General features: G+C 45.6%; 1 protein-coding gene across 1 annotated transcript in view; it reads right to left on the bottom strand.

Annotated features, from left to right (window-relative positions):
- Nucleotides 1-5,706: 5,706 nt before the first annotated feature.
- The window catches only part of LOC119456766 (beta-mannosidase-like), a 45,766-nt gene continuing 31,317 nt past the window's right edge, over nt 5,707-20,155 (bottom strand). Inside the window, exons 15-17 of the mRNA XM_037718589.2 lie at nt 17,040-17,263; nt 10,236-10,424; nt 5,707-6,458 (exon numbers count right to left, since the gene is read on the bottom strand). Of these exons, the coding sequence (XP_037574517.1) occupies nt 6,192-6,458; nt 10,236-10,424; nt 17,040-17,263 (680 nt within the window). The 3' untranslated portion in view covers nt 5,707-6,191. The remainder of the gene's footprint in view (nt 6,459-10,235; nt 10,425-17,039; nt 17,264-20,155) is intronic.

Raw genomic sequence — 20,155 nt, 5'->3', positions numbered from 1 at the left:
GCGTTCATGTTTGCCTGTTCGCGCGTGACGCCGTGCTTGTCTATTTAGTTAGTAGGCGAATGTTTACAAGTTTATACGGCCCATTAAACTACTATCCTTGCTTCGTATAGCTCTCTACTAATTTGCTATTTGACATTTTCTTTAACACACCAGGGAATATGTATGGACTGGAGCGCTGATGGCAGACATATCCAAATCATGACCGGCAAATTTTGCCATGACTTCCACTGAGTGAAGACATTTAATCCCGTGTGATTAGCTACAGCTTCGCTGGTCATCCGCCTTCAGAGGGTGGAATGGTTCCTCATTTTCTTCCTGCTTCCCTCTTAAACGTACACGTACAGGCTCCTTACATAAACAGGCAGAGCGGAAGAGGGACTAGCCAAGTTAGCACAGAGTAACAGACACGTACGCTCGCATACATGGAGAAAAAGCGAAGATGCAATGATAGATACCGCTTTGTACTCCCTTTTGTGTTTATTTCGGCATGAAGTGGTTGACTAAGTATACGGACAGTCAATCTCTCCCTCTATTTCCCGCTCTCTTGGCTCAATCCGACCGAAGGGGAGCTTAGCGAGCATGGGCGGCAAGCATGCACACGTCTAATGTCAATGACAGAGGGATGGACAGAGAGAGTTTGGGGCTGACGTCAATGTTTATGTCACCATGAATAAATTGAAACGAAAACTTTAGTCGTGCTAGTTTTGCTCTACTTTGCAGTGTTAATAAAGCAGCTCTCTTCAATAATTTAGTCAATGAATCCGTTAATTTGCATTTATTAAAACATAACCTTATTGCCTTCCTCTGCACCTCTTCAATTCTTGCAATGAGTTATTTTGTGTACGGAAACCAAACAATATTGGCGTGCTCCAGCACTGTTCGAACAAGCATTTTGTAGGCCAGAAAATTTTATCTGGGGGCGCAAGACGGAGGTGTTTTCCCAGAAAGAAGAGTCGGTTTAGTGCTCAGCATGTACATTGATTTCCACTTGAGGTTATTTTGTTAACATAGCTTTCCCATCGGAGGGCGTATGTTAAAGTGACACCTAAATATTTACGATGAAATGCACAAGTGAGAGGTGTGTTATTAATAATGTAAGTAAACTCAGATATCTGTTTCTTTCTTACTGTTAGCGTTACAGATTTTTCGGCATTTAGAGTCATCTGCCACTCCTGACACCAAGAAAAGGCAGAATTTTGTATATGGTGATCATCACTGTGATTAATTTCGCGGTACGAAATACAATAGTAAGCGAATAGACGGATGTTACCATGTAATCGGGAAGGCGAATCTTTTTTGTATATTAAAAATAAACCTGGGTCCAAAACACTGCCTTGGCGCACTCCCGATGCAACAGGTGCTAAATTGGAAGCTTCGTTATGAATATACACGAATTGTGAGCGGTACAGATCGGCACAGTGGCTGATGAGTGCACTCACACTCGCACTCATTTCAAAGGGGTGAGTGCGAGTGAGTGCCAGTGACTGTGAGTGGAGGTGAGTGCGAGTGATTGCCAGTGAATGTGATCGAGTGTAAGTGAGTGCGAGTGCGAGCGAGTGCCAGGGAGTGTGAGTGCAGGTGAGTGCGAGTGAGTGCCAATGAATGTGAGTGTAAGTGAATGCGAGTGCGAGCGAGTACCAGTGAGTGTGAATGCAGGTGAGTGCGAGTGCGAGTGAGTACTGGTGATTGTGAGTGCAGGTGAGTGCGAGTGCGAGTGAGTGTGAGTGCAGATGAGTGCGAGTGCGAGTGAGTGCCAGTGAGTGTGAGTGCAGGTGAGTGCGAGTGAGTGCCAGTGAATGTGAGTGTAAGTGAGTGCGAGTGCGAGCGAGTGCCAGTGAGTGTGAATGCAGGTGAGTGCGAGTGCGAGTAAGTACTAGTGATTGTCAGTGCAGGTGAGTGCGAGTGCGAGTGAGTGTGAGTGCAGATGAGTGCGAGTGCGAGTGAGTGCCAGTGAGTGTGAGTGCAGGTGAGTGCGAGTGAGTGCCAGTGAATGTGAGTGTAAGTGAGTGCGAGTGCGAGCAAGTGCCAGTTAGTGTGAGTGCAGGTGAGTGCGAGTGAGTGCCAGTGAATGTTAGTGTAAGTGAATGCGAGTGCGAGCGAGTACCAGTGAGTGTGAATGCAGGTGAGTGCGAGTGCGAGTGAGTACTAGTGATTGTGAGTGCAGGTTAGTGCGAGTGCGAGTGAGTGCCAGTGAGTGTGAGTGGAGGTGAGTGGGAGTGCGAGTGAATGCCAGTGAGTGTGAGTGCAGATGAGTGCGAGTGCGAGCGAGTGCCAGGGAGTGTGAGTGCAGGTGAGTGCGAGTGAGTGCCAATGAATGTGAGTGTAAGTGAATGCGAGTGCGAGCGAGTACCAGTGAGTGTGAATGCAGGTGAGTGCGAGTGCGAGTGAGTACTGGTGATTGTGAGTGCAGGTGAGTGCGAGTGCGAGTGAGTGTGAGTGCAGATGAGTGCGAGTGCGAGTGAGTGCCAGTGAGTGTGAGTGCAGGTGAGTGCGAGTGAGTGCCAGTGAATGTGAGTGTAAGTGAGTGCGAGTGCGAGCGAGTGCCAGTGAGTGTGAATGCAGGTGAGTGCGAGTGCGAGTGAGTACTAGTGATTGTCAGTGCAGGTGAGTGCGAGTGCGAGTGAGTGCCAGTGAGTGTGAGTGCAGGTGAGTGCGAGTGAGTGCCAGTGAATGTGAGTGTAAGTGAGTGCGAGTGCGAGCAAGTGCCAGTTAGTGTGAGTGCAGGTGAGTGCGAGTGAGTGCCAGTGAATGTTAGTGTAAGTGAATGCGAGTGCGAGCGAGTACCAGTGAGTGTGAATGCAGGTGAGTGCGAGTGCGAGTGAGTACTAGTGATTGTGAGTGCAGGTGAGTGCGAGTGCGAGTGAGTGCCAGTGAGTGTGAGTGGAGGTGAGTGGGAGTGCGAGTGAGTACCAGTGAGTGTGAGTGCAGATGAGTGCGAGTGCGAGCGAGTGCCAGGGAGTGTGAGTGCAGGTGAGTGCGAGTGAGTGCCAATGAATGTGAGTGTAAGTGAATGCGAGTGCGAGCGAGTACCAGTGAGTGTGAATGCAGGTGAGTGCGAGTGCGAGTGAGTACTGGTGATTGTGAGTGCAGGTGAGTGCGAGTGCGAGTGAGTGTGAGTGCAGATGAGTGCGAGTGCGAGTGAGTGCCAGTGAGTGTGAGTGCAGGTGAGTGCGAGTGAGTGCCAGTGAATGTGAGTGTAAGTGAGTGCGAGTGCGAGCGAGTGCCAGTGAGTGTGAATGCAGGTGAGTGCGAGTGCGAGTGAGTACTAGTGATTGTCAGTGCAGGTGAGTGCGAGTGCGAGTGAGTGTGAGTGCAGATGAGTGCGAGTGCGAGTGAGTGCCAGTGAGTGTGAGTGCAGATGAGTGCGAGTGCGAGTGAGTGCCAGTGAGTGTGAGTGCAGGTGAGTGCGAGTGAGTGCCAGTGAATGTGAGTGTAAGTGAGTGCGAGTGCGAGCAAGTGCCAGTTAGTGTGAGTGCAGGTGAGTGCGAGTGAGTGCCAGTGAATGTTAGTGTAAGTGAATGCGAGTGCGAGCGAGTACCAGTGAGTGTGAATGCAGGTGAGTGCGAGTGCGAGTGAGTACTAGTGATTGTGAGTGCAGGTGAGTGCGAGTGCGAGTGAGTGCCTGTGAGTGTGAGTGCAGGTGAGTGCGAGTGCAAGTGAGTGCCAGTGAGTGTGAGTGCAAGTGAGTGCGAGTGCGACTGAGTGCCAGTGAGTGTGAGTGCAGGTGAGTGCGAGTGAGTGCCTGTGAGTGTGAGTGCAGGTGAGTGCGTGTGCGAGTGAGTGCTGTGAGTGTGAGTGGAGGTGAGTGTGAACTTGAGTGAGTGCGGGGCCTGGAAAAAATTATGGTGAGTGAGTGTGAGTGAGTGTACTCCCACACTGCCGACCTATGGATCGAATTACTTCTTGAAGGCGACTAGCTAATATCTTAGCAAATATATTATAATCCACGTTGCAAAGTGATATGGGGCGATATCCCTCAACTTTCTGCAATTTTGTTGCATCACTGCTTTTTGGGATAAGTACAGCAACGCTTGCAGAACATGCATTTATGCGAACCACATTATTGCGTTCGAGCGTCGTCGTCCTCGTCCACAGCTGGCGCGTTCGCACGCTCGTGCTCTGCGAGGTGAAGAGGTTTTGCGCACTATGAGTGCGAGAGAGAGACGCAGTCACGGAGCGGGTCTCATGGAACGCGTTGTCGGCGTTGCAAGGCGGTGTCGGTGTTGCAAGCTGCGCCATGCAACGCGCAGTGACGGCCGCGTAGTCCGAGACGCGCGAAAAGAAATTATCATCATTATGAGTAATAAGATGAAAAGTTAGCGCGCACTTCGGAAAATGCTTCGCTACGATCGCCCAGCTTCACTGTTTCAAGCGTTGCGCGGCCGAGGGCAAGGTTAAGCGTTTTTTTTTTTTTTTATATTGAGATATGATACGTACTCGCATGAACCCGCTGAATGCTTCGAAAGTAGGAAAATGCAAACGTTTTGTGTACACAAGCACACAAAACGTTTAATGCAAACTAAAAAACAAAAGCCGGCAGATCGCACGCCCTGTGGGAATCGATGTTATGCGAAGCAGAGGGCGGATAGCCTACCAAGTTAACGAAACGACCATGAGAGCACGAAGACGTAGGCGGCTCTTTCATGACCTACATGACACGCATGTCATGACATTCATGTCATGGGAGTCCCTTTAGCTACACCTAAGAGACCTTAAGGCGAAAGCCTTAGTCATGCTCATGACTATGACTTCGACCATCAACCTTTAGTGTTTTGTTCACCTAATACCCACGTCCGAACCCATTTCAGTGGTTTTTGAGTGTTAATCTTTTTCGCTGAGTCATTGTCATTTATGCTGAGTCATGCTCATGACTGTGATTTCTAGCAGCATCATTCTGTGTTTTCTTCACTTAGTGCCCACGTCCGAACCAATTCCAGTGGTTTTTGAGTGTTAATTTTTTTCGCTGAGCCATTGTCATTTTGCTGGCTCATGCTCATGACTATGACTTCTACCAGTATCTTTTAGTGTTTGCTTCCCTTAGTACCCACGTCCGAACTCATTTCAGTGGTTTTTGAGTGCTATACTTTTTTCGCTGAGTCATGCTCATGACTATGACTTCTACCAGCCTCCTGTAGTGTTCCCTTTACTTAGTACGTGCACGTCCGAACCCATTTCAGTGGCTTTTGAGTGTTAATATTTATTCGCTGAGTCATTGTCATTTTTGCAGAGTTATGCTCATGACTATTACTTCTACCAGCATCCTGTAGTGTTTCCTTCACTTAGCACCCACGTCCGAACCCACTTGAGTGGTTTTTGAGTGTTAAACTTTTTCGCTGGGTCATTGTCATGACCTATATCGCACGCATATCATGATATTCATGTCATGACATATCATTTATGTTCGTCATATACTCTTGTCATAGTATGTCAATTTTGGTACATACTAAGTTAACGAAACGACCATGAGAGCACAAAGCCGTAGGCCGCTAGATAGATAGATAGATATGGTCAGAGTAGCCAATGTTCGCCAAGAAATGCTTCGCATTTAACAAAAGAGCACAATAATCGACGAGCCAAATCTACACGAGCCAGAGCATGTATCAACGACTGAAGTTGTTCACTCCTTTACAGTGACGCAAGCAGAAAGAAAGATGTACCCGCATTGACAGCCTGATGCTGCGCAAGTGGGAAAATAGAACGTTTTGTGTGCCCAAGTAGGAGCGAGTTTAATGCAAACGAAAAACACAGGAGCACAATAAACGACGAACAAAATGTAGAAGAACAGCAGTATGTACAACAGCAGTTGTACAGGAGTGTTTCACCCCTGTACAATGAGGCAAGCAGAAAAAAAAACCTTCCCAATATTCCTTCCCTAAAAAAAATCCATACACTTGTGTTATCAAAACAGCTCAGTGAGACAGTTAAAAATGAGAAACTAGAACTGTAAAACAAACCAAAAAGTAACAACAAACAACAAAGGTAAGCTCTCGCCATCAAGCAGTCTTGAAGCGTGTGCTGCACACTGTTGCGGTAGTGCAGTTGTCTACAGTGTGTTCACAGAATGTCTTCGCTGAACTTTTCCTGGCTGCTTGGAACACAGTGGTGTCCGACAGTCCTCGACTTGCACGAAACACACACACACTACAGCGAAGCAACCTCCCTCATTCTGTGGTAACCTGCAGAGCCCCAGTTCAGCGAGACAATTTTGTATAGTCCGTGAGCGAGGTTACGTTCATGATCTCCCGAAGTCTTCCGGCGCTCACGTTGTCGGTCGTTCTGAACTCTACAGCCACGTTGCGGTCCTTCATAACGAAGCCGTTCGTCATGAAGTGACCCCGAACGCCGGGCACTTCCAGCCAAACGTACAAGGCAATCTTCTTGGCTCTCAAGTGCACCTTGAACACCTTCTGAGAACTTGCAAACGCCAGCCGGCTGCTGGGACCCGAGACGGACACGATCTGCGCAAATGGAGAAAATTTTTACTTCCGAGAATGAAAACTCACCTAAATTTCAACTGCCTGCAACCATAAGGCAGAGTCCTGCACAGGAATAGGAATACGGGCGACAGGAATAGCAAGATGAACAGTTGTGAGTCGGCATGGGCCATTGTATACAGCGGGTACAGTCAACGTGCTGCTCACACAAGACTCTTTGTGAAAGACACGCTGCCTATGTGGCAGAAAATCCGCTTCCATCGATGTGAGTGGCACTGGCTAACGTTGCCAGGGCTACTATTGTACACAAATGCCCGAGATATTGGACGGGAGGACGACCGCCGCGTTAGTTGAATCGGTAAAGCTCCGTAAGTGTAAATGGTGCGGAATAATATGTGGGTTGGGATCCCACATGCGGCAAGCTAACTTATCCTCCACTTTCGTTTGCTTATTGCAGCGAAGCTGTTAAGGGCTCACCTTTCGATGGTCGCGTCCGGCAACAGAAAAAAACTCTCATTGGCTGTATGCTGTATGTGCGAGTGAAAGCGTGCGAGGGCGAGGGACGCGCGCTTTCACGGGGAGCGAACGCACGGCGGAGAGCAAGCGCGACTTTCCAGGGGAAGAGGAGCAGGTGGGCGAAGGAGGGCATCGAGGCACCCTAGATTGTGCGTGTGCGTGCCCGCTCTCCCACTGCGGCGCATGCGCGCAGACCTGCCGGCATCTGCCGACGACTCTCTCTGGGCTATCGCCCGCCTCTCCCCTAACAGTGTCGACAACGGCGTTTAGCCGTTCCGTCACATAGCCAGCGTTTTGACAGCAGTTGTGTGCAGTCACACAAACAACGCGCACAACTGTTGTCGACCGCGGCGGCGTTTTGCCCGCGTTCGCACCGAACGCGCGCGGCATTGGTGACGAGTTTATGAAGATCGTGCCAACCTTTGCCGTACACCCTATGGCGGTGTACCGTAGTGACCATAAGGTCATTGTCCCTGTGGTCACTAAATAAATGAAAACCACCGGATTATATATATTTCTCATTCTTTAGTAGTTCAAATAACCAATTGCACCATCTTCTTTCTTTTCTTTCTGGGGTTTTACGTTTCAAAACCACTTCTGACTATGAGGCACGCCGTAGTGGAGGGCTCCAGAATAATTTTTACCACCTGGGGTTCTTTAACGTGCACCTAAATCTTAGTACACGGGTGTTCTCAGCGTTTCGCCCCCATCGAAATGCGGCCGCCACCTGCGGTTCCGCGGTTCACCTGCGCCAAAACACTGGTTCACAGAGAGACTTCGTTGAGTGCTTTCTTTTTCCCCGTTGCACAATGGCGAAAATACCAGGGTGTTTTTGACGTTTTTTTTAATCCCCTGGTTTCATATTGGATTTCTCAGAGATGTACTCAGCCGACTTCCTCATTAGTGCACGATGGAAATAGTATCAAATAAAAAGGAGTAAACCATTGGTACCGCTAAATGTTTATCGGAGGGATCACGTTCACCACTGACGCAAAGCGCGCTTATTAACAGTTGAGGACAAAGACAGTGTTATTTCTTTTTTTCTTTTGTGCTGTTCCCATGCCTCCTTTTTTATCTTCATTGTCTGCGCCAGTATTTAGTGCGTATTTCCTTTATTACTTATACAAGACTACTCTGGGAAACTGTTAGTTATACCTTTTCGTCTGGTTTATGCTTCATGAATGTTTAGTGAATGTAGCAGTATGATTGTCGCTCGAACCATCAGTTTGTTTAATAACGTACTTTTTTTGCTCATTCAGTGATTGACTATCGCAAAAGTCACTCACAATTACAGACCTTTCGTTGTTCACAAACACAATCTTCTTGGAGACTTCTGTCTGAAATACCCCGCTATTTCCCCGCTCACAGACAGCCCGCTGATTAACACATAAGAACAATTTATTTTTTCTTGTGTGCTTTTCCCATGCCTCCTTATTAAATTTATTGTCTGCGTCAGTAGCTAGTGCTCATTTCCTTTACAATTTATACAAGACTACCCAGGGAAACTGTTAGTTATTCCTTTTCCTAGGGTTTATGTTTAATGAAGATTCTGTAAGTGTTGCCAGAACCTTGAATATTAACTGATACAGCATTTTGACGATTGCTTTTCGTCCACGTCCAAAGTCAAGCAAGCACCACTGACCAAGCATCGGATAATTACGGAAGGTACCACGAAGACAATATTTTTGTTTTTTTGCTTTTTTTGCTATTTCAGTGTTCGGCCACTGCAAAGGTCATTGAAAAGGTCAACGCAGTCTCCCTTGAGACTTTGTCTGAATTAACCCGCCAGATTTAGTAGGCAGAAGAAAAAAGATGAAAATAGAGAGCCGTAGCGATCCGCCGAAAGATGCCTCTGCCCTCCCCCCGCATATTCCCCTAATCTGCGAACACTCTCTGCAACTGATCATAGCTTTATAGATGAATCCCTCTCCCTACAAAAAGAAAAAAAAATAATCATGTAAACGGTACATATGGATAACCTATATACCGACTGACTTTTTAAAGTGTTTAAAGGGAAAATAGACTTGTTAAAAAACACCTTCGGCAACTTGGTCAAACCAGCTCCATTACTTGGAGTTGTGGACATGCACGACAAATCGCGGCCTAATGTCAGCTAATTAGCAATGTTTAGATATCTTTTTAATTATTCGACTGAGGTGCAGCAGTAATGAATTCTTATCTATTTCGCAAAAATTGTCTCATCCGCTCTTTAAGTTGTTTCGTTCCGATACACACTGGTGTTCCATATTTTAACAGGTTAAATTGCTTAAAAACCACCATGCGGTTCCTGCTCAAACAGGGCATTCCATCCAGAGCCACTGTGAAGCGTGATCTCATGCTCGTTGCAAAGTTTACAAGAAACGGCATGTACACGAAGGGCATTCTTTATAAGTAAGCACACCAAGAAAGATACTCAGCTATCTATATTGAATGAATATGCAATTTTTCCTCACCGTCCAGTATAGGGATGCTCAATAAATCCTAAAGTGTTACTTATTACTGCACTCGGATTGTCAATCGCGTGTGACAACAAGTGCACGGTAAAAAAAACACAGCACTGTCTAAACCACATAATTAGTACAAATACGCCCACCAATTACGGTCGATGGCTTCCGTGAATTCTCGGAGATGGCAGGCATTTTGTAATACAGACATCCCTCAGTAACAGTTCTGCAGCGCACGTGGAAGCTCAAAGTTCGGGTGCTGTCAGTCTTTGTGGACTCCGGTTGTTTGCCGAATGCGTTAGGTGTCAAAAGAAGTGGGAGGTGGACAGCCATGAGCAACATGGTCCGAAGTCGTCTGCAGTAGTGAACATAAACCTCCCGCCGCTATTTAGAAGCTGTCTACGCTATGCAGTGTCGGTACTTTCTCTCGCCGCTCATCGCGTAAAGGGGCATGACTTGCGTATCTCGCTAAGTATTGGTAATTTGGCGTAATAAAGTCACTTCCAAATAACCAACCAATCCCGTCTATCCTGAGGATTCTTGCCATTGGGTTAATAACTGTCACAGTCTCAGATAAGTTATGGCATGTAGGCGGACGCGAAACTCCGCCGCTATGGAAGATATGATGAGCAAGCCAGCTGGAGCCAGAAAGCCCATACATACCAGTGGTCCACCAAGTGTACCAAGTATATTCTGAAATAAACCTTCAGTTGTTAGCACTAAATTTTCGGCATGAATCAATACCAACTTGCTCAGCTAACTCTCCTTATTATACCTTCAACTTCGCTAATGGCGACACTTCGCTAAGCTGTGCAGTGTTCACTGCGCGAAGTAACCTCACCGAGACTGCCGGCTTCCTGTGCTTGGACAGGTAAGGCGTGGAGGGCCAGACGAACGACTCGGGAGCCAGCAGTCCACCATTGCTGTCCCGAAGCGTGCACCACAGGAAGCAGCGCTCGTCGTCGCACACGCTCTCGTTGACCATCGGCTTGAGCTTACTCTCGAACACTTGCGTCGCCGACCCGCTTTCCTGCGAATAAAACCCACCACTTCTGAATGGTCCGTAGTTCATTCGCAGCGACAGCTGCGGCAATATTACCCCCGTATTTCTAGAACCCCCCCCACCCCCATTCCTCCGCTCAACAAGCCGCACCTTGATTCAAGAATGCGGCTGGCAGCGCCGCCCCTCAACAGAAGAATTAAAGCACTGCGCTTCATTGACAATCCGCAGCAATTCTTAAAAAGCGTAGTGTCTTCTTCAGTCGAAGGGCGGCGCCTGCGCTCAACTCGGTGGAATAGCATTTCAATATATTAAGAGAGCTTAGTATTCAGAAATATCAATAATAATAATAATAATAATAATAATAATAATAATAATAATAATAATAATAATAATAATAATAATAATAATAATAATAATAATAATAATAATAATCTCCACTATCACAAATCTCACAAGTTTCATGACACAGATCTCCACGCCGGTACTTCAAAGGGGGCAAGTTGACACCATTTATTGTGATCTCAGCAAGGCTTTTGATGTAGTCAGCCACTCGCTGCTTCTGATGAAGCTTACGCACTTTGATATTGACTCGTCAATTGTGAACCTCTTGCGCAGTTATCTTCTTGATAGATCGTGTTATGTTAACGTCAATGGTCAAACTTCTTCTTCTTACATGGCAACTAGCGGCGTCCCTCAAGGGTCAGTATTAGGACCACTCCTTTTTTTAATTTTATTAATGACGTTCTTTCTGTTATTCGGAACTCTTCTTTCCTTCTATATGCCGATGACATCAAGATTTTTAAGAAAATTCACACTGTTGATGACTGCCGCGCCCTGCAGTCTGACCTGTTTTCCTTTTCTAAATGGTGCAAGGATAATAAGCTCACCTTGAATGCTGCTAAAACCAAAGTCATGACTTTCACACGCAAACAGCAAGTATTTCTTTTTCTTATTCTGTAGATTCTGTGCCGTGTGTAAGGTCTGCGAGATCAATGATCTTGGTGTACTTTTTGATGCAACCTTACACTTTTCGGCGCACATTAAACGTGTTGCAATGCGGGGTATGCGCTCTCTAGGTTTTGTATGCAGACTATCGAGGGAATTCAAGTCTCCTACTCCATTCCGCAAATTGTACACAACCATCTGTCTTCCTCAACTCGAATATGCCTCGGTCGTCTGGAATGGCTCTTCTAGATCCAACAGTGACATTATAGATCGTGTCCAGAAAAAGTTTCTAAGCATATATAATCACCGCTTTGCAAACCTGGACATTGCACCCTGTACTAGCACTGTTGGATTGTTGTCGTTGCCCTCCCTTCGCGACCGACGCAATCGCGCTGACCTCCTGTTCTCTTCAAACTCATTCACGGTAACCTCACGTGTCCCGAACTTCTCAGCTGTGTCATGTTTCGTATCCCACGCAAGATCACCAGAGAACATAGACCTTTCCATGTTCCTGCCTGTCATCACGAACACTCAACCGTCCACAGGATACAAAGTCTTTACAACGCTTACTTTCGTGATCTTGATATCTTTCATAACTCCTTGTCATCGTTCTCTTCCGAGCTTTGCCTTGTGTTATAATTTCATGCATTGTTCAAGTGCCCTTCTCCTCCTTTTTCTTTTGTATTTACTTTGCGCTTTGTTCTCGGTACTCTCTTCTTTTCACAATTTTTATTTTTAATCATTTTTTTAATGATATTTCCATGCAGTGTTTTGTTTTTGGTTTGTAATGTATGTGTGCGCCAGCACTCAGACCTTAGGGTTGTTCCTGGGCACGTTAAATAAACATGATTGATTGATTGATTATTATTATTATTATTATTAGAATTCAAAATTTATGTTTCGATAATTACATAGTGTAATTTCCTCTGCATATAAAGGCATAATAACTATCGTGGTCCCGTGTTCTTTCTTTAGTCCCTGTATTGTTACGCTAGTAATCAAGTCAACTAGCCCAACCTTCTGCCTTAACATCTGCATATGTCGGAAATTATATGCCACATACAGCCTCTCTAGAACGACGCCAACTAAATGCAACTACAAGAAACCCTAATACGGATAATTCCATACTTCTGAATATGTTACAACTACCAGTCGCTAAGAGACAACAATCCCCCTTTGCTCTCAATAAACACAGGGGATGTCAACCACCGCAATTGAAAGCAGTTACGGTCATACATCGTTAACCTCTGATGCGTTCCGCTCTTTTTGCTGTACGTGTCTTGTACGCGTATAACAATACAAATGTATGTTCAGTAGCCACTTTCACTTTACTTACCATTGATGTTCCTTTTTTGTTTTTGTTAAGCTGTATATAATATTGAACCTAGTTCTATTATTCTCTGTTTCGACCGGCGTTTCAAGTATTAACAACTTGCTTTTCCGTTTCTCTGAAGGGGAACGATGCTAAAATGTCTTATTCGTTCCTTTACTTTTTTTAACTTCATTTCACATTTTCGTGCATTCCAGCATTGACTTGCTTTTGTATTATCGTGAATTGTACACCCACTCTTTGATTGCTCTTGCCTTGTGAGCTATCTTGGGACACGTGAAGCTATCTATGTAGCTTTTAGCCAAAAATGATCATCCCGAATGTACACTGGAAAATAAAATTGATTTATATTGATTGATTACGACGATTTAGACAGGGAATATCTATAGTAAATAGGGACAGAAAAATGGCATTGGAATGATAAAATATTTAAAATAATGAGATGGCCTGCCTGCACCGATATATAAGGACCACCGAGAGCAAATTGTGTGGGAAGGCCAGAAATGCAGTGAAGCTGTGGAAATTCACCAATGACTGGAATTGTTTATGAATTGTTTATGATGACTGGAATTGGAATTGACTGGAATTGTTAAACGCTTTATGTTAAGGGTATGGAAAGACGACTGGAAAACAGCGAATTAGGGTTTGAATTATCTTACATCTGTAATGGGAAAAGGGTGCCACCGAAGGTCCCTGGGCTGATGTATGCTGGAGGACATAGTACTGCTAGCGGACAATGCAAGACACTTGCGAATATGTGTGGCAACGCAGCGACAAATCTAGGCCTTGTGTTTAGCACAGAGAAATCGGGACTCAAGATCTCTGATAAAGAGGCGAGTAATGACGTGGTACCAACTCAAAAGCAAGTCACACCTACAGTCAAGATATATAAATAATTTAAACCACGTACAGCGCATATGACTAAGACAGACGGCACACACAGCGCAGCGTGTTTCCTCTCTCTTAATTAGATCCCGTCCTTCGCGCTGTACGTGATTTTAGTTATGAATAACCTACTAGTCCAAGCTTTCACCCTTGTCAGTATAAATGGCTGTATACATAAACGAAGGAAATACCTGCTCGATCATGCACCAAGGTAATCTAAAAATGAAGGGAAACGAAGATGCAGCAATAATTTAACATGGAGCACTTTGGGCTACAATAAATATGCGGCAGTGCTAGCAATCTGGAAAGGAAGTATTGGTGCCAGCGCTAACGTTCGCAAATGCCATTCTGTGCTTAAAATCAGACATCGTGTTGGGGTTGGAAGTTAACCAAAGGTCGGTAATCAGGTTGGCCTTCGAAGCCCAGGGTAAAACCACAAATGAGAGAGTGAAGGAGACATGGGTTGGACCTCTTTGAAGTCAGAGAAGCGCAGAGAAAAATTAGTTTTGAGACTCAGAAATTTGGATAAAAATAAATGGGCGGCTAAAGTGCACAAGTATATGTACCTGAAAGGTGCGGACACAGACGGGAGGAAGAGATCAAGAAAGTTCGCAACCAAGTACAGGATAATTGAAAGTGTAAATAGACAACCAGGAGTCATGAGAAAGAAAGTGAGAGAAACAAAGAGAGCGAATAAGACGCAATGAATAGAAAGAAAAAGAAACATAGAGATCTACAAGAATGGGAAGCAGGAAATTAGAAGGGAAATCGGTACACAGAGGGTAGGATGAGCCATGCGTGCGCTGAAGTAAAAACTCCGGAGACAACTGAGTAAATTCGAATGCAATGCGAAGGTATTCACCCAGTGAGACCCGTTGATAACGTTCCCATTCCAGAAGCGCTTTGATCCGAAGCAGATTGAAGCAACCGGCCAGCAGTTGAGATAAGCAAGAGACATTTGGAGAATCGGTAAAAAAAGAAAGAAATTATTGTAGCTATGAAGGTATAAAGGAGCAGAGGAAATAATAATGAGACATAGACAAATGCTAGACTGATAAATATTTGTAGATTGCTTGTTTAGCTCAAGCAGGCTAAGTGACTATTCTTCGCCACTTGTTTTGAAGGGGATGCCAATAAATCCTCCTCATCATCATCATGGTGTGGAGGAAGAGCTTTGAGTCAACGATCGTTTGAGAATACGGGGGTTAGCCTTCCCAGTGAAACTATAGGAGGAAGCTCTGTCTCGTGGTTGTCTAACTATTCAGGTACCCCGTTTAGCTGCGGTGTCTCTAAATAGGGAGACGAAACTTAGTTTTTTATGTTCCGACTAGTGACGTCAAGAAAAAAAAATCACAGCATATCCACGGGGTGAATGATGATGAGTGGGCGAAGCTCCGGAGGGAATCATCGGATCTCCCGCTTAAGGGGACGCTAGCACAAACGCGTTAGAAACGTGCAGTACTCTCTAGTAAAGGGGAGCGGCCACAGCGTCTTACGCAGCCATTTACACATGCCGGAACGTGCACTGCGTTTGCCGACGCCATCACATGAGAGAGAGAAAATGACTTTATTGACATTAATCCGGCATGTAGGGGTGGATCAGGCCACGTAGGGCTCCATCAACCCCCTATCTCACTAGACCTCAGCGCGGACCGGTCCGGCGCTAGCTACTAGGAGTTGCCTCCGTTCGCTTTTGCCGGGCCAGGGCCGCGTCGAGCCGCTATCACATGACTGCTGAGAGAGTATACCCCCCGTATTCATAAACGCTCCTCGACTTGAACTTGACTTGCCACCGCTTTGGGCAACGCGTTCGAAACGCGTTGAAGGTAAGGCGGAGAGGCCACAGCGTCTTACACCAGCTTCTTACACGGGCCGTAACGCGCTAGCACAAACGCGTTAGAAACGCGCTAGAAACGCGGCCTTTCGTTAATGTTGGGTATTTATTGCCATCGTGGTGCGTGTGTCCATGTCCGCTTCGTGGCGTAGTGGGCTAACGCCACGCGCTCGGAAGCGAGGGGTGCCTGGTTCGATTCCGCGCTACGGACACAACTTCGGATTTTTTTTTCTCATTTTTCTCAGACTGGTTACACACTACTGGTTACACACTACTACTACGACGACGGGGACGGAACGGGTGCCGCTATAAGGAGCTTCGCCCCTAAAATTCTAAGCACAGTGCTGCCACTTCTAGCACGGAGAGTAATATATTAAAGGTAAAATGAGACATCCACCCAATCGTAGCCATTGCTATTAAGGATTAAGTAGTACAAGGAAGGTAATACAAGGAGACAAAACCTAAGTATTTGAAGAGGGCAACTACCAGGTCTGACCGAAAGTTTAACGTGCACTGTATCACTGCTGTTAATGTGTGTTCTTGCGTCATAAGGACCTATACTGAGTAATAACAAGGGCATCCACTTGTAACACATTTTTCAGTTCTTTTTCGTAATCGCATCATCTATATGAGAGCTCAATATCCGTAACCAATTCTTTTTTTCTGAACATGATTGCAAAACATGATTGCAGAATGCAAATTTAGCCAACAACACCCACCACTCCTCACCAATCCTAACCCCAACATGATCCCCCTACCCATCCAACCCCTTAGAGAGCGATGGAAGATCTTGCTGTCCAGCCCCGCCCTGGAAGACCAGCTTTGGCTCGTAACCAGCGGCCAGGCGGCGAGAGCAGCATATGGATTCCCGTGAAGTGGGAACCACTTCCATCCGGCGCATGCGCTGAAAAGCTCGTGAAATAAAGTTTTTCATTCATTCATTCATTCTTCTTTTCTGACGACCGGCCTGACGCGATTTGAACAATCATACTACTGGTAATATCTTTTTCTACAAAGTTTCAGCCATATTACTAGAAGAATAATTAAAGTTGAAGGCTTTCACATCACTCAGTCATAATTGGTTGACTGAAGTATGTACACGTAACACGCAGAACCAACTTCTTTGGTCAGACGATGGTCTGGACTCGTATTCACATAGTTATTCGTTCGTATGTTCTCTTTGCCATTGGCCGGCCACCTCCATTAATAATATGTCCAGCCTCGCCATTGACTGAAATTTTCTCTTACGAAGAATTCTAGAGTAAGAGCTTTTCTGTGATGACGGGGCCTGGTTTGCTATAACCCCCGAATTTCTATTCTGTTCCTTTCTTATCAGTTGCCATTCACGACCATCTGATCCTGCTGGTAATTAACGGACTGACAAAGCGCGACAATGAGCAGCAAATGAATATAATCGTCACATTATCCCAGCCCCGATTTCAATCATACTATCTCTGTCACACTTAACAGAAAACTCGCGATTCTAATCAAGTGTATGGTGTGTCGTGCCCTCCCTCCTGCCATGCTAGTCAGATGAACTTGCCAGCGCGTGCACGGTGCCCATTGCTCGGCGCGCCGAAGACTGGCTTTCTCCGATCTCACAATCGTAGCTTTGTTTCACTTTTTTTTTCGGGTCACGCGTGCTTACCACGTCCTCGATTTCGACAATGTCCTCCTTGACAGGTTCGAACTGCGTCCAAGTGTACTGCTTGATGGAGAGCGTAACCGGTCCGAGATTGCGGCGCAGGTCGTTGACGATCCAGACTTTGAACGTGGCCGTCAGGTACTTCCACTCGAGGAACCCCGACACCAGCACGGGGCTGAAGAACTTTCGCGCGAAGTAGTGCAGCATCTTCCAGCGGCCACCGTATTCTGAAGAAAAAAACAAAACAATTTAAAAAAATGTTAACAAGATTGAAATTAGAACTGCCTTTGACTAAGGTCCTTTAAAGGGGTTGTGCAACCAATGTCGTGTATTCGCTTTCCGTTGTTGTCTCGTTTCTCACAATTTAAACACTTCTCACGACGGTAAAGCTATCTTTCCTACAAGCCAATTTGCTTCGCTAATAGCGGCGCTGTCATATGTGCAAAATGCGTGTGCAAGCACAGTTTTATTTCTGTTATGACATAAAGAATGTAGACGTGTATCTCGGGATGAAAGTATGTGTAAGAGACAAGCCCCGGCATGTGCAGCCAGCGCTTAGTGTTCATTTGAACGATTACCGGCGCCGTATTAAATGGTCAAATGTGCAGTGCAGAAAAAACACATTTGCGAAATAGAAATATCATCTATTACATGGTAATTAATAATGACGCAATAAAGCGAAACTCGAACAAAGAAAGTCACCATAAAATACTTGCACTCTTCACGGCCAAACCATGATTAGTTTCCTAAGAAGTCTTGATTAAGAAAGAATATGCCTCGTAAGAAGGCATCCGGATTAGTAGCTTGACTTTCGACGCCGACTGTACATCTTTATATAGTGCAAGTGCACCCTGCGGCACAACTTAAATGCTACATTAAAGGGTTCGAGCCTGTCTGAGTGCAACGCACATCCACGAAGTGTCACGTTGTAGTGACAATGAAAAGAGACAATAACACAGCGTCGAGTTACAAAGCTAACTTTCTATTGGGCGATCTTGTACCCAGCAAGGCAGGTAACACTCAAGCAGAACGATAGCGGCATACAGGCGACAATCGTCGAAATCTCATTCCACGCGCCTCATCGTAGGTTCGCGCGTAAGTTCCAGAATTGGCAGTACTGTTCGCGTCATGCATACTATCCGATTACAGAGAAGATTCTTCCGCTATGTAATGCGCGACAACAGTCGAGAAAGTTCCTATACACGTAGGCGCGTGTTGCGCCGAGCAATAACATTGTAACAGTGTTAGCCGGTGGGAATCAGTCACCGGAAAAACAAACAATCTACACGTGTCAATATTAATAGGAACATTCAACGAGGATCGACGCGGGCTTTCGGCTTGGCGTGAGCCGACTTCTGCAGCGTGTGTAGCACGAGGGATTTGAAGGACTACGTGTTATGTAACTATTTCATTCGAAGAACTTGCTAGACCTAATCGCTCATTGGCTAAGCCGGCAATTCCGCAGCACACACGCCCTTGCTTTCAGCGTCCCGATTGGTGATAGAGACTGGCCCACTGTCCCTTTACCAATTCCGAATTATTTTCGAAAAAAAAAAACGTTACCAAAGCACCATTTTATTTAATTTTTGAAGGAATGAACAATTAAACAAATGCATGAAATACATTCCAAACGATGCGTTCATTGGAAAACTCACATTGAAAAAAATTTTAATGCTAAAAAAAGTTGTATTGACTGCACTACTTGAAGTTAGCTTTTTTTTTTCAGCGCCAATCAAGTTCCAAAAGATGTGAACGTCTCAAACACAACTTCGATGTCCTGTAGGAGATGTGACACAGCCGACTGCAACGAGAGATTATATTTGGTAATTTAGGAAGGCCTCATTTAGTGGGATGTCACTTAGTACGGCTTCATTAATGTACCGCCCGAGGACGATGATGACGACGCCATTTTTCTCGTTGCCAAATTTAAAGAAATGTTTCCGCCGAGACTTCAATTTTTTTACAGTGCCAGCTGTCACCGGAAAGAATAACTGTATGCGTGTACGCGCCGAGATTGTTGAGATTGGCAATTTTAGTGGGGAGTAAGCCCAGCTCGTCCACAGCCGGTGTGCAAAACGTGTTGACGTGCCTAGCCCGTTTACGAGAGGTAAAGAGCTATACAAGCTATATCCATACATACGATAGTTACCTATACGCACAAGTCCTGCTACCGAGCACGAGGTCGTGGATTCGATTCCCAGTCGCGGCGCCCAAATTTACACGGTGGACGAAATGTAAGAACGCTCGTGCACTTTAGATGCACGTCAAAGAACCCCATGCGGTCCAAATTAACCCGGAGCCCTCCAATACGGCTTGCCACTGTGCACTAGTTTCCCGCAATTTAATCACGATGCAATGACGTACTATGTGACGTTTTCTTTATTTAGTAACTGCGTAGAGCCCATTTGAATTACACCACCGTAATCGCGCATTGTAAAATGGACAACCCGTCGACTAGCGGCGCGATGCCAAAAAAAAAAAAAAACGGCGGCCATGCTTTTTGTAGGTTTGCAGCCGCTTATTGTATGCTAAGAAAGTAAAAAAAAAGATAGTGCAGGGTGTACTACACTATAGACATGCTCCAGGCCACGACGTCATACAGACGCTTGCCCACCACTGCCTACCGTCAACTTGCTGGTTCTGGTAATCACGTGTGATTCTATCGGTCCTGAGCCTTTCCATTGCCGTACAGGGTGAAAAAATCGAAGCCGCAGATTATTGCGGCCCCGAATTTAAGTGGATTGACGAGAAATCGCAAAAATTGTTTATTTTTGATTCGGCCCATGTGCCTGCGTGCTAGTTACGTGATAGACTTTTTTATTTATTTGCGAACATGAAGCTTGTCTATAAATGCATACGCTTCACTAGTTCATTCACGCATGCACTGTTTTACTTATTGCCGATCACCATTGTTCACCGTATTATCATTGTTATCAAGTTATCGCTCGACGCAAACGCGCCCTACTGTATCAAAAATTTCTAGAATTGGAAACCTATTGTATGACCTTACAGACTCGTCTAATCAGGATGCGCGTGTGGGCGAAGAGTGTTGTATATTATTGAATAGAAAATTGCAATTATCGAATAACAATCAACGATGGCTCTGGAATGTACAGTGA

Source organism: Dermacentor silvarum, chromosome 6, assembly GCF_013339745.2.
Source record: "Dermacentor silvarum isolate Dsil-2018 chromosome 6, BIME_Dsil_1.4, whole genome shotgun sequence".
NCBI classification, from domain to species: Eukaryota; Metazoa; Arthropoda; class Arachnida; order Ixodida; family Ixodidae; genus Dermacentor; species Dermacentor silvarum.
The sequence above is the reverse complement of the archived record's forward strand: the minus strand, read 5'-3'. Positions and strand labels throughout refer to the sequence as shown.